This window comes from Ochlerotatus camptorhynchus, unplaced genomic scaffold (genome assembly GCF_037179485.1).
Source record: "Ochlerotatus camptorhynchus isolate MF236.1 unplaced genomic scaffold, CSIRO-AGI_Acam_v1.1 ptg000867l, whole genome shotgun sequence".
Lineage (NCBI taxonomy): Eukaryota > Metazoa > Arthropoda > Insecta > Diptera > Culicidae > Ochlerotatus > Ochlerotatus camptorhynchus.
The window spans coordinates 87075-106844 of NW_027041326.1; the positions used below are offsets into that span (position 1 = coordinate 87075).

Consider the following 19770-nt stretch of genomic DNA (forward strand, 5'->3'; position numbering starts at 1 on the left):
TACCTGTTGGAGACTAAATTTAGGTACCTGGTTAGGTAAATTGTGACATAGCAGTAGATACCTACTGATTTTTAGTACCTATTGATAAGTATATAACTCGTAGATAAAAGATGGATTCTTCAGTGGTTTTGAGTACCCAAGTAACATTGCAAGTTTTATCACGGTTTTAAAGCATGCTACAAGTCTAAATCAGAGTCTGCAAAACTCTCATCAAACTCCAATTGGGTACTTGGTGCTGATGAAGTCTGCAAGTAGTAGACGAAATACGCGTATCTGTCAAAAGATAAGCAATTATAACGGAATTTAAAGGAAATAAACCAACTCAGAGCTCTTCATAAAGGGATTCCGTTAAGAGGTTCGACAAATTTGAAAGACTAATGTGCACACTTAGAAATAACTAACTTCACACGTGACGGAATCCATATTTGACATAAAAGATGAGACGTAAACAAACATGTCATGTAATATTAAGTGTTCCGAGACTGAAAAGTTCGTTGCTCGACGAAAAGTACGTTTGATTGAGCTATATTTCGCGTCTGTTATGACTCAAATTTATGTTAAAATTGACGCTCGTGTATGTCACTCTCAGATCACCTAAATTTACATGAATTTTCCTAAGGGTGTGTATTGTTTGATGTACACCCTTTAGTAAGAACTTTTTGTTGGAAGGAGATTTACCAGAACTGCAATTTCGATGCTGATCCCAATATATCTTCAACACACAACTTCTAAGGGATGGTACCGTGGAAAAAGCTTTTAGCTATAACTAATACTATGTATTGGCGTAAACAGATAGTTCGTAACAAATATATCTTTATGGTTGTAGATCTTATCTACAGATCTATATCTTTAAATATATTATATTATGCATATCTTAAAAAAAAAGAGCAACTCTTCTGAAGACACCAAAGTTCCACAGCCTGCCATTTTCTAGTTATATTACAAATAAAAAAAAATGTTGCACATGATGAAATGGTGAATAAAATGTTCTTCTATATGTTTTCATTAACAACCTTGCAAACTTTTTTTTATTAAGTAGATGCATTGAAAGCTTTTGCTAAGGAAAAATATGGTTACAAATAAGCTTTAAAGAAAATGTCGAATAACTTCAAAATATATGCTTCATTAAATTTAGTCTGTTTACGTCATCTGCAGATATCTGCAGAAACTTTTGGCACCAATTTAAAGGCTGCAGTCCACAGATGGGTCAAATACATAGAAATACCGTTACTTTTAGGAGGAATATGTAAATAATAACAGTTTATATCACAAAATAATGAATTCGATAGCAGTATTAGAAAAATTCACAACATGTAACCCATTTAAATTTCTATCCTCATGTTCCTTGTTGTAGTCAATGCGTTTCACAACCAGAGGCGGCAAATGTAAATTGTTTGCCAAACCTTCATCCAGAGTGAAACAAAATAGTCAGAACACGTGCGGTCGTATGTTTGTATACATACATTACAAGCGAACGGCGGAGATAGACAATAGAAAAAATACTGCAGTCCATTTTTTTCAATTAAATTTTAGTGAGGTTTAGGTGAGGTTTGAACTCGTGACTTTGTCGTGAGAAGTATGGATGCTAACCACTACGCACAGTAAATTATCAACTTCCTTATTTACGTATAATTTTAACAGCTATTCATTCTTATCTATTAATTCCATACTAATCATATATATGCAGTTCATTCCTTCATTCCTTTTTATTTAACGTCGGTCTCTGTTCCGCAATCTAGTGCCAATCACCGACGGACATCGATTGCCATCCATTGACGGCAATCGAATGTGCAGAAAGGCAGCTTCCACACCGGCGTAGGATATCACACCCATTCACAACACACATGGGCCGGGACCAACGGCTTTACTTCCCTTCCGAAGGAAGACGTGACCAGAGATTTTTATGCCTCAGAAAAATCAAACCGACCTTGGCTGGGATTGAACCCAGACCCATTGGGATGAGAAAGCAGTCACGCTTACCACTACATTACCGGCGCCGGCTAAATATATATGCAGTTACGAATAAAAAAACAATAGTTTGGTGCATCTCTTTCAGTATCTAGCTAAAAGGGAAAAATGTTTTTGAATGCTTTTTCAAGATAATCTTAGCATAGTAATAATATTTTTAAGGGTGGGAAGTTTTTATTACTACAAATCTCTATAATAAAGTAAAAAAAAGTTTACATTACTTTCGCCCACTGTTTATATTCCCCTCTTTTTGCAGTAGCGGTATCATGTAGCCAATTCAGTGCATTTAGCAAATTTATTTATACTGGATTCACCAGCTTTTGTAGTACACCGTTGGTAGTATACAGTGATAAACTATTAGATATGTTTGTGATGTATTTTATTCATGATATTTGGGTTGATACGAATGTTTGATTTTATTGACGTTAATATGAGACACTTCCGAGTTGGTTCGAAATGCTAACATGAAGCTTTAGTGTGATGATTTATTAGCTAGAGAATGATCTTTAGAAGAGGGAAGATCATTCTCTAGCTAATAAATCATCACACTAAAGCTTCATGTTAGCATTTCCAACCAACTCTGAAAATCGTTAACTTCGCGTATGAAGTAACATAAAAAAAAACACTTTGAATGAGACACTTGTTAAGTGCCACAGGTTTGGAAAGCTAACTTCTGGTCATGAAATATTTATTCAGATCAAAGACTGAAATAGCGTGAAAGATCACTATGAAACAAAAAACCATCGCTCGACATAGCTTCAGCACTGTCGATGCAATATTTGTACAAAAATCAAAGCAGGATCAGCTATAGGTAAAACACGCATGAAGCTAACACAATAGTTTAGCAAAAACACGAGTATGGAAGTTAAGGACAAGGTTGATAGAATCCACAAATCACCGGTGCCATTTGTGGATTCTACCAATCTTGTCTTTAAATTATGGTCATTCTAGCTCAAGTGTATGCAAAGTTGTGGTCAATGTCACCGATTTCAACCAAACTTTGCAAACATGCTTATTTTGATATTCTAATAACGGATTTTGGTCTAAAGTGCTCTGTGCCACCGTGGATTTTTTAGATTTTTAGATATTATAGCATTGAATAGAGATTACTCCGCAACCAAACTAAATCTATGTGTTCTTGACCCTCCATTTTCAAGGGTTTTAAAGAATCGAATAGATTATTCCAAATTTTATTTGTGTTAGCCGAACTACAGTAAAGAGCCAGATTATTGAAAGGTATCCAAATGATCAAAAAACGCCCTTTTCCAACCTTGATGGGCTTATTGATTTTCAAGATATTAGCCTGAAATTTTCTCCATACGTTAAAAAAAACTATCTACTAGATGAGTCCAACTTGTTTTCATATAGCGGCGCCGGTGGTGTAGTGGTAAGCGTGATTGCATCTCACCCCAAAAGGCCTGAGTTCAATCCCAGTCGAAGTAAAGCCATTAGTCCCCGGTCCATGAGTTGATCCAGGTGTGGGAGTTGCCTTCCTGGCGTCGGTTGCATTGGAAAACAAATCAAGGAAAAAAATACTTCTTTTCATGATGAGATAGAACAAGTGTTTTTATATGTTAATTATTTCAAGAATCTAACGGAAAACACTCTTAGATTTTTTATATTTTTTTTTCAATATATTAAAAAAAAAACGAATTTCAGTAACCTTCCCGTTAAATAAAATGTTGACCCGATAGTTATAGCTTATGAAACTTATATTTAAGTTGACAAACTTTGCATTGAAGAGCAATAACATTTCTAGCTTATTAAGTGTTCTTTTTATCCTAAGTTATTGGTATACCGAGTATATTCTTGTATCTCATAAAAATTAGATGTATTTACCTAAACTAATGTTTATAGGCATCTTTAAAATTTCAATGTGCAGTTGATTTGTGTGGATGAGTAAAATTGAAAACCTGCATACAATTTGAACCAGGAATAGTCTGGAAAGTTCAATGCATTTCAACAACTTTTTTTTTTTCATTGCTACTCTACGTGATCCCTCGTTGGATCATTCTCAAACAGGTCTCCAAATAAACGGTAAAAAGGTATATTTCGAAATAGCGAAGGATTCAGCAATGCTTAGTTTTTGTTATTATATTGTTCTACCATACACACCGTGCTTTATTTCTCTGCCTGTTGGCAATCCATTCTCGGCAATGGTTTTCCTTCCACCACCTGCTTCCATCGATCATTTGGCCATCAATGTCAGTCACAGGCACTAGACTCAACAGGTGGCTCAATACAAACCAATGGCTTTGCTGTTGTGTCTACTAGCAGATCCAGTTCAACAATATTAATGACGACTATCATAACAAGGTCATCATTACTAGATGGTAGCTCCAAGAAACACAGACTGTGTACAACTGGGGGAATGTACCGTCAACCCAAACCCCAACATTCATGGTCAGTAGCCTGCCAGAGGTGAAAATTGCCCACAAAAGGTATCAAACCTCATTAGTGGTTATGTTTTTCTTAGGACTATTCACAATGTTTTCTTTCAATAGCACAACCTTGATTGGACTCTTACCATGGAGCAATGCTTCAGGTAGAAATTAAAGGCAACGGTAATCAATTGGATGTCTATTTTGAGAAGAATTGTATGCTCGGCAGATCCATTACGTAATTACAGTTACGGCTGGACTGAAAAGGTCACTGAACACTGAAATTTCAAATGTCATCACATTGCGAGAAGCGAATTCATTTTTAATTAGTTCTTTTGTTGATGCGATAAAATTGATATCATCATTTTTATTCACAGGAAAGCGCAGGAACAGCTCCTGGGCCGCCAAGCACCGGTGCCTCACAGCAAATTCAAAACAGTTCACCCGCCAACAGGCCGCCGCATGCCAAAGAGTACAGCTTTCTGGATATTGAACTGAAATACGGTATTCTACAGGTAAGCTTGCATCCGACATATAATTTTCATCTTTACTGGCAATAAGGAATTGCTTTCAGAGTAATTTGAAGAAAATTGAAATAATCCCGGTTGTCAGAATTTGCTAACCCCGATTATCTGTATCTCAACCCACTAGGACCAGTTGGATTAACAATCTTAACCCGTTGGCATGCTCAAAACAAGCAGTGAATTGCAAAACATCGGTCCTAGAATGAGAACCCAATTAAATAATTGATCATCAACTTCTAGCTAAAATGGCACCGTCGGCACTTTTTACTCTTGCCATCAAGTCTTTTTTGCCTTTCGATGATACGAATTTCATGGTATGAAATAAAACTGAGCGAAAAAAGTATAAATCCACCTACAAGAGCATTTATCGCACACAGTATGTATGGGTGGCGAAATGTTCGAGCTTTATTCGTACTTCCGGAACCAATCATTGGATGTGAAAAATTAAATGGTACAGCGGGCAATGGTGTTCCAAAATAACATTTTGTCTTGAAACCTGGGGTCTCACCTTTCAGGTGTAAGAACAAAGGTTTTATATTGCGAAAACTCTGGGAAATGTTGGTTAGAGTTTTTTGGCAGAAAACCTTTTTATACTTAACTTATATCAAAAAACATCTCTAATTCTTTAAAATCTTGTGAAACCTAACCCTTTCATATTTTTTACAGATCATTAGGGTCCAAATTAAATGAAAAATATATTTTATGAGTCAAATGTTGTTGTTGTTTTTTTTTTTAATTATCTTGAACTATAATTTTTGAGGTACATTACGGCATTTAATCGACAAAAGAGGGTATAAAACATGTAATTATCAATCAATCTAGTCCAATAGAAAGATGGGCATTTTTATGGCGAACAACTCTGCTGAGATATTTACGATTTACTGAAGGAGGAAAAAATATGTTATAGATGATACTCCATTGTAAAATCCAGTACTTTCTTACATTGAAATGGTAAATATTAATATTTATTTGCCTGAGCAAAAAAAAAACTCTGAGGTATTAGGTATTATGAGTCAAAGGAATCAGGTATTATGAGTCAAACACTAACTTCACAATCTATTCTTGTTGCTTACATATGCAAAATATAATACCTTATTATTCCATAATTTCATAACACATTTTTTAGCCAAAATTAATGGAAGGCACTCTGAGAAGGCCTCGGGTTACGTTCGTTGGATATGAAGACTTATGGTCCATAAGCTAGTTTGAGATCGGCTCTTGTAATTTGGACGTTGAAGAAGTAGTCGCAAATAAGAGGAGATTGGTTTGAAGTGAAAGTAAGAGTGATACAAGGAAGCTAGGAAGCTGCTGCAAAATCTCGACAATACTCGACAATGATATTCATCGTCAAGGCATACCATGTCAGTTGTCAGTGACGAACATGTGCAGATTTTTTGACGTAGGGCTACGTCTTTCGGGAAGATGGGGGTATAATTTATGAAAAGCGAAAAATGAAATTATGAAAGATTATGTGCGTTAATAACTTAGCTGCCCCTGGACCAATTTCAATTATTTTATCACCAATCGATCAGAAACAATGCTTTTGACTGTTGATTTTTAAATTGAAACTATTGAAAAAGTGGTAAATGTCAAGCATTGTCCAAAAGCTTCTAAATAACTAACAAATCCACCAATTACGTACATGCATGTGCTGCTTCCCCAACACAGTCATCAGAGAATGGTTCCTAGATAAAACAAGTCGAAATGACATTCGCCTCCGATCTTCGGGCGTGTACGAATAGGGAGGATACAATTGCGGAACATTTTGTTGCCAATTCAGAACCACACGCCCCCAACGACCACACAAAATGCTGTTTTTTTTTCCTTGGATTTGTTTTCCATGCACCATTGCTACCCACACCCATGTGTTACCGTTTTGGTTCCTGTACCCTATTGGTTCACTTCGAGCGAGAAAAATCAGGAGATAGCGAGAGCGAGGAATAGGGTAATTGTGTGTTCATTGTGAATTCAATCTGTATGTCAGCTTCTTGTATGCAATATTGTCTTGTTTTGAATGTAAATATAATTAAATATGTAAGGCAAATGAAAGACCACTCCTAAACCAACGGTCCAATTAAATATTGTAACCCAGTCACACCAACAACACATAACACAGAACACATAACGGGAAGGAGTAAGGATGAAGGTGGGCGTTGGAAACAAGAGAAGGATATGGACAAGGGGTGGTGAAAACGTGGGAGGGAGGTGGAAATGGGCTTAGGTCAAGGGGGAAGCTACTGGGTCAAACTGAAGAGAAGGTTCTCTTTCACTTTAGCCATTGCGCGAGATAGATCGATCTGCCAAGTTAAGTTTCTTAAAATTTTTGAGAGAAGTGAAAAATATAGAGTCGCCAACAAATACCGGTGAAACTACCGAATATAGAGTCAGGAAGAACCCAATTAATACCCGGTAGCGGAATTTCTAGCCCTAAGACCACCTCTCATATTCCCCTCAGGACCCATTAATTACGGGCTAAAACCACGAGGGCGTCCGTTAATACGCCAACACCCGTGTAGCAAGGGTCCATCGGTTATATACCGACGACCACTGGGAGACCACCGTCGATCACCCGATCGACTTCCAGTACAACATTCGTCGTGCCACACGGTGATAACCGTCGAGTACTGGCATCCACCGTGAGCAGTCCGTTCATCCGCCGCCGAAAAACCCCACCCGCTGCAGAATTCCGTCATCGCTGGCCAGCACTACACACACATACACACTACAGACACCTAAATCGTAAGTAATAAAAGAGTAAAAGTGATAAAAAGGTGTTTTGTTCTTTTGATCAGTGCCGACAAGCCAGGAGCCGACCTTGAAGCTCCAGGGTTTCAAGCTCGAGCTAGCCAACAAAAGAGGCGAGTGTAGCCCACCCCAGACGATCTCCGTGGCTAGACCAGAGGTTAGGGGAATCCCTTTAAACTAGCCCATCTGGCTAGCCATTAACACATGCTTGGCACACACAGTTTTGGTCACGAACTGCTCATTTGCTAATAACTTTGCACAAAGTTAACGGAACATAGTTCTTTTTGAAGCAGTAGATAGAATAGAGTGTAAGCTTGTTATAGATATGTAAAATAAAGTAGATTTTAATGCTGTAACTGTATTTGTTTTTGCGTTGTAAAAATGAGGTGAGAAATGCTCATTGCACATCTTGGAATTTAAGTGTTAAATTGATTAGTGTTGATTCAAATGTTAAGCTTTACCTAATCTTCGCAGATCTATAGCCAAATCTATCAATTACTTAAAAGAAAAATAAATTTCAACATCTGAGTGAAAATTTATTACCAAATGAGCAGGACCCTACCTACCGACCCATCAACTCATGAACCGGGAACCCCGAAGGAAGGCGTGATCAGAGATGTTATGCCTCAGAAATTCCCGGCAGCGTTGACTGGGATTGAACCCAGGCCTGCTGGGACGCTTACAACTACACCACGGGCGCCGCTGCTCTCTAGAGTTGTAATCTTGTAACCAAACTTGGAAGCAGGGGATACTCTATATAAATTCTATTCTAACTCTTTTCTGAAATGAACTTGGTGGCCCTGAAAAGTTCATTTCAGTAAAGAGTTAGAATAGATTTTATATAGAGTAACCCATGATTCACCCATTCAATTTGTCACTAAATACATCAAAATGATTACCTCCCTTTCCCTTTTCCCATCCAAAAAAAATTGTAAATCCCCACTAACCTCGAGACAACCGCGAGTATCCGGTCCAGCTCCTTTAACTTTAAATATAAGAAATCAATAATGTATAACAAAAATGATAACTCGGCTCTGTAAAGTTTATTCGATTGAGCCTGTACAAATAAAGTAATTAATAAAAAAAAAACATCAAAATGATTCAAAAATCAAATAATTTGTTAGGGAAATAAATTATGTTCTATCTTATCGGTGGGTTAATTTTTTTCCGTTTTACTTTCATTAACTGAGAAACCCTCATCGTATGCATTCTCCTGCTGCGCGACATCTTCGAAAACGTCCGAACCGTAAAAAAATTCGTAATCCTACGTCAACAATGCGGGGGCCTCCCTTAGCTTAGTCGGTAAAGGCGCAGCTACAAAGCAAGACCATGCTGGAGGTGGCTGGGTTCAATTTCCCGGTCCGGTCTAGGAATTTTTCGGGTAGGAAAATTTCTCGACTTCCCTGGGCATAAAAGTATGATTGGACTTGCCACACAATTATACCAATGCAAAAATGGTACAGGCATCGAAAGCTCTCAATTATTAACTGTGGAAGTGCATCTATAGAACACTAAGTTGAGAGCACGCACTAAGCTAATATGCAATATGCAATAAGCTTGAAATGCGAAGAAGAAGAAAGAAGACGTCAACAATGCGGTTGTGTCTTGTACACCACCCTCCAACTTTTTTTTTAATAACTAAATTTGTAACGAAATTAATTGATAGGAGCAAAAAAATTACATGTAGCCGTTAAAGTGATCAAGCATCTACGTCCTGATAACAATAATGTGACACAGAATGAATGAAATTTAACGTTTTGTTGCCAGGTGAATCTTTGTCATTGACGAAAAAATTAATGAGATTTTGACAAAGGTTTTTTTGATGATCAATTTTATCCGTGACTACGTGGTAAACAATGTTTTCAATATTACGCGAAAGTCTATCAATGACAATGTCAAGCACTCAGCACCGGCTAGGAATAATACAAAGGGAAATTCGAGAAAGGACGTAAAAATAACCTGAAATTACGCTGTGAACCAAACCAGTAGGTTGAACAGGATTGCACTCAACAGTTGATTTAATGAAACTATAAAGCAGAGATTTTTTTGACGTAGGACTACGTCTTTGATTTCTATATGGGGGTACACTTTGTGAAAACCGAAAATGAAACATGTAACAAATTAAGAAAGATTTTGAACGTTAATAACTCAGCTGCCCCTGGTCCAATTTCAATAATTTTATCACCAATCGATTCCGTATGTTGATTTTCAACAAGAAAATATTGAAAACTGTTAAATGTCCAGCATTGTCCAAAAGCGTCGAATTAACTAACAAATCCACCAATTACCTACATGCACATGCTGCTTCCCCAGCACAGTCGTCAAAGAGTAGTAAGTAGACGAAACAAGTCGAAGTGGCATTCGCCTCCGATCCTCGGGCGCGTGTGAATAGGGAGGATGGAATTGCGTAATATTTTGCACACTCATCGCCATATTCAGAACCAAACGCAAATTCTTCGAGATAACCACCATCCGTCGTCTGACTCGCCGTGGCGGTGTCTGACGTATCTCCGGTCTGATTTACGAGGTGTGCTGAAGGTGTTCCTGAAAAATGAGATCCGTGATGCTGTCACCTACACTAAACACGCCAAGCGTAAGCGGCCATGGATGTCATCTACGTTTTAAAGTGACAGAGACGCACTCTGTTTGGTTTCGGAGGTTAAATCATCACCAACTTTGGCAACAAAACGGCTCTTTTCAGGGCCACCAAGCTTATTACAGTAAAGAGTAGGAATAGAATTCATCTGCTTGTTTGTCCATATTCAGAACCAACGACCACACAAAATGCTCATGTAATCAAGCTGGAAGCAGGGGTACAAATTATTTTGATCAACCTTGATCAACTTTGAATTGCCATGGCCGGATATTTTCGATGGAAGAATCAACAATCTTGCATCTAATTCGACGAAGACGGCAGGAAACATTTGTGAAGCCGAGTTATTTACAAAAGAGAGTGTCGATGAAGAGAATCGATCAATTTAGATAGGACCTATTGAAAAGTGACGCGAGATTTGTTTTCCGTATACTGAGCTCCAATACTACCGACGCCAGGGAGGCCCACACCTGGACCCTACCAATCGTCCCATCAACTCAACCGGGGACCAACGGCTTTACTTCCCGAAGGAAGGCGTGATCAGAGATGTTATGCCTTAGAACATGCAGGTGGCGCCGACTGAGATTGCACCTAGGCCTGCTGGGGTGAGAGGTAATCACGCTAATCACCGGTGCCGATATCTTTCAAATTTGAGTTTAGTTATCTCAGTAATAAGAAATAAAGTGCAGAAACTCAGCGATGAGTAAATTTGCCTCATGTTTTCCCAGGTTTTTCCAGGGGAAAATTCCCGAATTTGAGAAAAGTAAAGATTGGATTCACTCAGTCTATTGGTACTACTCCGAGACTGAATAAAATTTTCGTCAATTTCCTAATTTTCTGGCAGATTTTTTAGGTTTTCCACAGGAAACCATGAGACAATTTTACTCATCGCTGAGTTCCTGCACTTTTGGCGATTATGAGTGAACTAAACTCAAATTTGGGGTGTTCTCATTCGCCGTGTACGCAGAAGGAAAAGAGCCAGTGTCGCTACTTGATAGCAAACTACTCATAATGGGAGTTTTTTTTTAGCATTTATACCACTTGGTTGCACATAATTCTGCTCTAACCTGAAAAGATATAAAAGAGCGCTGCTGTATGGCATTTGCTCATTTTCGCTTCGGACGGCGTGGTGAACAGCAAAGTTCTTCGAGATAACTGCCATCGGTCGTCTGGCTTGCCGTGGTGGTGTCAAACGTATCTCCGGTCTGATCTACGAGGTGTGCTGGAAGTGTTCCTGGAAAATGAGGTCCGTGATGCTGTCACCTACGCCAAGCGTAAGTGGCCATGGATGTCCTCTTCAATAAAACGGCCCTTTTCAGGGCCATCAAGCTTACATCAGTAAAGAGTTAGAATAGAATTTATCTGTGCTCGTTTGTCCATATTCAAAACCACAAGCCCCCAACGACCACACAAAATGCTCTCCAGAGTTGTAATCTTGTATTGATTAATTCTCTTAATCAACTTTATCTTTGAAAAAAATACTACAAACTTGGTACGCCTACAATTCAAAAACGGAAAGAGTTGAGGTAATAGATAATTGATCAATTAAAAGAACTAAATGCTCTTCACATTTATTCCGTCCACTAGCGGTCCTACGTCAAGCTTCCGTTCGTGCCCCTAGGCACAGACACTTCTACTTTTTTTAATAAATGGATGTCCTATTCCACATCGGTAGATCAACCGCGAAAACTCCGAACACGGAAATCCGTAACCCGATTGAGCAGTTGACGGTACTCTAAAGAACCCCCCAACAAACATTGAATGTTGAACAAGAGCTTATTCAGGCAAAAACGAGCTTCTTCAGCTAAAAAATTGCTTATTCAGCTGTTGATAAACTCAAATTGTTTGTTGGGCCGTAAGTAGTATTGTACCTTTGAGAATAAGCTTTCATTGTTAACGTAAATCGTTTTACTTTACCACGCTACCACACTCTCGTAGGGAAAGTACTTTGCACGACTGCAAGTAAATGCCAAAAGGTGAATCGCAAGAATAGTGTTTTGTAGCTAACGCAGTATTTATTTCAAAAATCGTGTACTTCAAGTAGTGAGTAAAGGGCCCACAAACCATTTGTTTACAAATGGCTTTTGTGCCGTTTTCAAATGTTAGCACTGGTTTGAAGTGTTACCCTATGGGCCGGTCCTTCGAACCGTTCAAAGTGACGCACTTCAGCGAAACGAAACGTGTGCAATTTGGCCCGTGAGGCAGTCAAACTCCACACGCTATTTCAAAACTACCCAAATTTGGGAAAAATCCACCCAGATCCGTCAAAACTGAACCTACCCAAAAATGGGTAAACTGTGTTTGAAGTGACAAAGTGGCAAATGAAGAACATCGACATGAATCCGATCGATTTAGTTCATTTGTTAACTTGTCACTCCCAACACAGTTTACCCATTTTAGGTAGGTTCAGTTTTCACCACTCTGGGTGGATTGTACCCAAATTTGGGTAGTTTCAAAATAGCGTGCACATGAATCGTTCGGCAGCGTAACCTGTGCATAAAATTACCAAAAACAGTAAAACTCACCACGAGCAGTAGAGGCACCGCTTGGAAAGCAATCCGCCACCAGAGGGTGTGCGCGTGCCAGGCCAGTCGCTGTGTAGAAAACTGCTAGAATCGGTTTGAATCTAAGCCACCTCAGCAAGTGCACTTGCCGCCGCTACCAGCGTGGGACGTCTTGGGTCAGCATGAATGTTCCCAGGAAGGGGGTTAGACAAGTAAGGTCGAAGAATTTTGACATAAACTTACCTTAGAATAAACTTAAGTGTTTATACATTGCAAGAAGAAAAATGAACAAGTTTTGAACTATTCGTTTTCGAATTACGCCAAGTATGACAAAATAAACAGTGAAAATGCGATTGTATTGAGTGGTAACGTTCTTTTAAGCCGATTGTAATGAGACGAAATTCACATAAGCTCGGTTTTTCTGGTTCTTCGGGTCGTGTAGTATAGGCTCTGGTATAGGAAAACCTCCTAAGGACACCTATCCAGCCTACAGTTGATGATACTTTCTTTGGTAGGCTTTCGTTTCCATTGTATGGATGTTTCTGAGTATTGTAGGTTGTTGACGAAGACTCTCCCTGAGGTCTCCCAGCCGGGCACGGGAAGTTTCTTTGAATCGATACCTTGCGCCTTCACTACAAGGATACAACTTGTCTGGCACTAAAGTGAAGGTTGCGTTCCGAGGAGGTGTTTACCTCCAGAAGAACTTTATCATGATCCAAACATTTCTAGACGATTACATTTTCAAGCACATTGCTCAGTTTTTTTACGATGAATTCTGAAATAACGTGTTTTTTTACAAGGTTTTTTGTAATAACGCGTTTTTACACGGTTTTTCGAAATAACGTGGTTTCTTTTATCTCATGTCCTGTTTCCCTTTTGACTACACCACCAAACTTTTTATTTATAACATTTTACTACGACGCACACACTTGCATCGAATCGCTTCAATTTCTGCTTCTTAAGCCTATCAATTTTTCGAAGCATGAAGCAGTGGAGAAAGCACAGGTCTGATAATCGTCACGTTTGTGGTTCGAGTCCAGTCGGCACCCTTTTTATTTGTTCTCGCCATAATTAATGTCTCACACATTTGCACTCCACATTTTTCGGTCTACAATTTTCTTGCATCACACCTAGAATTGAGCGATCTTCAGAGAAAGATCGATCTTGACGGATCGATCTTATATTTGGCTCTAGAATCGATCCACTGATTAAATCGGTACCAAAGAATCGGTAGATTGATCTTTTAATTTTTATTTTAATACGCTTGTTTACGTTGGTACCCCAAGAAATTATTACCTTTGTAATATTCAATTAAATGTTGTCGTGACGGTAAGGAGCAATGAACACAGGAGGGAGGTAGCAAAAACCTTCAAATGTTGCTGTATTCGTAAATATCGGAAACGCAAATAGTGACGTCATTGTAGGGAGCGATGCTGATGTTGACGTTATGTTCGTTAAATCTACTACGCAGTATGTGGTGAGAGCAAATCGTTTTTTCGATGTAAATACACTTTAAAAATTTAACACCTATTTTTTTTTAAGATCGAATAGATCGAAAGAATAGATCGATTTTTTCGATCATTTCGTGGACAAAGAATCGATCCGAAAAATCGGATATCGGGATGAAAAAGATCGATCTTCCAAAGATCGATCCAAGATCGCCCAATCCTAATCACACCACTGCGTCCTAGCAAGAAGTACGGTCGACTTGTTTCGCGCTCCGTTAATTTGGAAGTTTTCTCGTTATTATCTGACGAAAATAATCAGTTTTTCTCGCTTAGTGATTCCGGGCATAATACCCGATAAATTTTTAAAAAAGTGAGTTTTTTTCTGAGAAGAAAGTGTGTTTTCGGCATCATCGAAAATTGTTTTTGCGATTGGCAATTCGCCAATCATTTTGCGCACCATCGGTGCGTGGTCACGCATACCTGTGCACACGGATCATCGTCATCGAGTGTCAGCATCTGCCTCCACATTCAAACCGCTCATCCATCATCGTGTGTTCAGCTGAGTGCCGAGCTTCATACAAGCACACACCAACAAGCACACGCGGATCGAAGATCATCAAAGCTGCGCGTCGCGTCGCTCCGCTGCTGCTGTGTAAACGCTCGGTGATAGTAGTATAGGATTATCAGATAAGTTTTTGTTCTTGTTTCTTTCTTTCTCCCATCTGCTAAATTTTAAGTTTGTGTTTCTGTGTTAGTATTTTTTTTTTCTTCGTGTATTGTGTCCGAGTAATTTTAATTATCGTTGCAGTGGTAGAGCGTTTTTCGCTCCCACCAGTACGGCAAAATGGACATTTTGCCGGAAGACGAAATGGACGTTTTGTCGGAAGATGACACCACTTTGCCACGCGATAGCAAGAAGGGTCGAAAACGTCTGTCATCCCAGAAATCAGATGATGCCATCCCTGCTTCGTCATCTCAGTCTGGTAATGGACAGGGACAGATAAGCCTCCGATCGCGAGCCTACCCAGAAGACTCAACTGGCCCATGGGTTGTTTACTTTCAGCCCAAAAAGAAACCTTTGAATGTAATGCAAATTACTAATTATCTGACGAAGCGGTTCTCGGCCGTGACCGAAATCTCGAAGGTGAGGTACAATAAATTTCGCGTTGTCGTCTCTAACCTGAAACAAGCTAACGAGATTGCTGCCTCCCAGCTATTTACACTCGAGTATAGAGTGTACATCCCAGCTCGTAATGTGGAGATCGAAGGTGTGGTCACCGAAGCGAGTCTGACCCCCGAGATCTTGGCGAAGCAAGTGGTTGGCCGTTTCAAGAACCCCTTGCTTCCCACGGTTGAGATACTGGAAGTCCAGAAGCTGAACTCAGTATCATTCAGCGAGGGTAAAAAAAGCTTTACCCCCACAGACTCGTTTCGGGTGACCTTTTCTGGTTCAGCCCTTCCTCACTACATCGAGTTGGGAAAACTTCGGCTACCTGTGCGTTTGTTTGTTCCTCGGGTCATGAACTGCCAAAACTGCAAACAGTTGGAACAACAGCTGTGGCAGCAAGCAAGGCACGCTGTTCCAAATGCGGGGAGAAGCACGAGGATGGTGCCTGCACAGTCACTGCACCAAAATGCGTGTACTGTAAGGGAACTCCTCATGGTCTCTCATCGTGCCCGGCGTACAAACAACGCGGGGAGAAACTAGAACGGAGCGTTCCAGGCAGTATTTTGCAGCAATGCTAAAAACAACCACACCATCAACCAACGACAAAAATCCCTTTGCTGTTTTGTCTGATGACAAGTCTGACTCTGACGTGGTTGAGGAGGGAGTTTCTTTCAGTTTTCCGGAAGGTTCTGCACGGAAACGAAAACGCATCCGTTCGCGGAAAGTTTCAGATAAGGAACCCCAAATCAGCTTGCCCAAATCAAGGAGTGATGGAAAAAAGGAAGTTTCAACTACTCCTGGTTTCCGCAGAACTGACTATAACCAGAATTTTCCATCTCTCCCGGGGACATCAAAAACCCCTGATGGCCCATTTTTAAGAGCTGGAGCCCCTTCTTCATCCGGGTTGTTCTCATTTGATAAAATTGTGGACGATATTCTCAAGTACCTCAATATTTCTGATCCTCTCAAAAGCATTGTTCTGGCAATGCTTCCTTCTGTGAAGACCCTCTTGAAGCAATTGACATTGAAGTGGCCCCTCATTGCAGCAATCATTTCCTTCGATGGATAATTTTCCAAACGAGGTCGGGGATTTGATCACTGTTCTACAGTGGAATTGTCGAAGTCTTATTCCTAAATTAGATTCTTTTAAGTTTTTAGTTTACAATAATGATTGTGATGCATTTGCTGTTTGTGAAACTTGTCTCTCTTCAGATATCGATCTTCCTTTTTATGATTTTAACATTATTCGACTGGATCGTGAGGATTCGCGTGGAGGAGGGGTACTTTTGGGGATCAAAAAGTGCCATTCCTTCTATAGAGTGAATCTTCCACAATTTCCAGGTATTGAAGTTGTCGCATGTCAGGCTATTATTAAAGGTAAGAGCCTTTGTATTGCTTCTGTTTATATTCCTCCTTCCTCCTTATAATCGAAAACAACTTTCAGATATCTGTTCGGTACTTCCTGCCCCACGGTTGATTATGGGAGATTTTAATTCCCACGGTACAGGCTGGGGGGAACTGTATGATGACAACCGTTCTACTTTGATATATGACCTCTGCGACAGCTTTAATATGACAATTCTTAACAATGGAGAAGTAACACACTTGTAATATCGATTGGACAAAGTTCAAGAATGTGATAGAAGATGCCCTAACGTCAGTAGAAGGGCTTCCACCGTTGGAGGAATATAACTTCCTCTCCAATCTGATCTTGGACAGCGCGCTTCAAGCTCAAGCTCGGCCGGTTCCAGGAACGTCTTGCCGTAGGAAACCTCCTTCCCCTTGGTGGGACCAGCAATGCACTGAGGTTTATCGTAAAAAGTCCGACGCGTTTAAGCTTTTCCGGAAACGTGGAACACCCGTGTATTTCGAAGCGCACTCGGCTCTTGAACGCAAACTCAAGAGCCTCATCAAAGCCAAGAAACGCGGATACTGGTGGCAATTCGTGGACGGATTTCGCGCGAAACGTCGATGAATACGCATTGGAACGCGGCGCGAAGGATGCGTAACCGGTCTTCGAACGAGGAGTACTCAGATCGTTGGATTCTTAAGTTCGCACGAAAAGTATGTCCTGATTCCGTGCCGGCACAGATGATTCCCCGCGAAACGACGAATTTGGTAGACGAGATCAGCTAGCCTTTTTCAATGCTGGAACTCTCACTCGCGCCTCTTTCGTGTGGCAATTCGGCTCCGGGGGCTGATAGAATCAAGTTCAACTTGTTGAAGAACCTCCCAGACGTCACTAAGAGGCGCATGTTGAACTTGTTTGGTCAGTTCCTGGAGCTTAATATTGTTCCGGATGATTGGAGGCGTGTGAGAGTTATAGCCATTAAAAAGCCTGGAAAACCCGCGTCAGATCACAACTCGTATCGTTCCATTGCGATGTTATCGTGTATTCGAAAATTGTTGGAGAAAATGATCCTTTTTCGCCTGGACAAATGGGTTGAGTTGAACCACCTACTCTCAGATTCTCAATTTGGTTTCCGTAGGGGCAAGGGAACGAATGACTGTCTCGCGTTGCTTTCCACTAAAATTCAGTTGGCTTTTGCTAATAAAGGACAAATGGCTTCTGTCTTCTTGGATATTAAGGGGGCTTTTGATTCAGTATCGGTTGAAGTCCTTTCAGACAAACTCCACGCTTGTGGCCTTTCTCCATTAATTAATAACTTTTTGTACAATTTGCTGTCAGAGAAACATATGAGCTTTTCTCATGGAAACTCTACAGCTTCACGATTTGGCTACATGGGTCTCCCCCAGGGCTCATGTTTAAGCCTCCTTCTGTATAATTTCTACGTCAGAGAAATTGACAATTTTCTAAGGGACAACTGCATGTTGAGACAACTTGCAGATGACGGAGTAGTGTCTATGACAGGACCCAGAGAGGCCGACCTGCAAGGACCCTTACAGGATACCTTAGACAATTTGTCTACTTGGGCTATCCAGCTAGGTATCGAATTCTCCACGGAGAAAACTTAGTTGGTCGTTTTTTTCTAGGAAGCATAGCCCAGCACAACCGAAGCTTCAACTTTTGGGTAAGCCGATCACTTCTTCCATGTCTTTCAAATATCTTGGGGTCTGGTTCGATTCAAAATGCACCTGGAGATCCCACATTGAGTATCTGAAGCGGAAATGCCAACAAAGAATCAATTTTCTCCGAACAATTACCGGAACGTGGTGGGGAGCCCATCCGCAAGATCTTCTAATGTTGTAAACCTCAAACTCGTTTTATGTCATTGTACTACGTGTACATAACACAGGATGTCAGCCCTTCGCAGCATAATCCCTATCGTGTTTGCTTCTCCGACTTCGACAGTTCTGTTCATTTTGATTTATCCATGACGCAAGAGATTCGTGAAATTCCAGAGCATCATCGTTCCATGTTTGCTCCGTCAATTTTCGCTGCAAAGTTTGGCCAAGTTGATTCCGCAAGATCGTTCTTCACAGATGGATCACTAATAGAGGCGTCCGCTGGTTTTGGTATTTATAACGAATTTCATAGCGCCTCTCGAATGCTTCATGCTCCTTGTTCCGTATATGTTGCGGAACTGGCGGCAATACATTATACGCTGGAAACGATCGCCTCACTTGCACCAGATCATTATTTTATTTTTACGGATAGTCTCAGTTCTGTCGAGGCTATTCGCTCCATGAGGCCGGTAAAGCACTCCTCGTATTTTCTCATGAAAATACGAGAGCTTCTAAGTGCTTTATCTTTAAGATCTTTTGTCATCACCTTTGCATGGGTCCCATCTCATTGCTCGATTCCGGGCAATGAGAAGGCGGACTCGCTTGCAAAGGTGGGCGCTATGGAAGGCAATATTTACGATCGACAAATCGCCTACTACGAATTTTTCTTCATTTATCGTCAACAGTCACTCGCCAGCTGGCAAAATAAATGAAGTGAAGGGAGTTTGGGAAGCTGGTTATATTCAATCATCCTTAAGGTGTCGAAGTGTCCTTGGTTCAAAGGTTTGAAGGTGGGTCGAGACTTCATTCGTGTGATGTTTCGCCTCATGTCCAATCACTATTCGCTAAGCGCTCACTTGTTCCGTGTTGGGCTGGGGGACAGTAATCTCTGTGAATGTGGACAAGGTTACCAGGACGCAGATCACATTATTTGGTCATGTGCTGAGCACCGTGGAGTCAGATCTGAGTTGTACGATTCCCTTCGGGCTCAAGGTAGACAACCTAATGTTCCAATTCGGGATATTTTGGCTAGACGCGATCTGGAGTTTATGCAACTCATATATGTTTCATGTTTTCTTGAAGAATATTAACCATAGATTGTAAGTTTGATTAACCTTGTGTTTAGTTTGTGTTTTGTATGTGTGTGTGTGTGTTTTTTTTTTGTAGATTTGTTTCTGTAATAATTGTATAATTACAGAGTTGATATAACGTCGATAGGATTAAGTATATGTTTTAGAAATAGTGAAATTTTT

The 19770-nt window shown here is 40.2% G+C and overlaps 1 protein-coding gene across 2 annotated transcripts in view; it reads left to right on the plus strand.

The window, feature by feature from the left end:
- The window catches only part of bma (SCY1-like protein bma), a 142406-nt gene that overhangs the window by 11977 nt on the left and 110659 nt on the right, over positions 1-19770 (plus strand). For both annotated transcript variants that reach the window (XM_065238669.1, XM_065238670.1), the window contains exon 3: positions 4727-4864. In XM_065238669.1, the coding sequence (XP_065094741.1) occupies positions 4727-4864 (138 nt within the window). The remainder of the gene's footprint in view (positions 1-4726; positions 4865-19770) is intronic.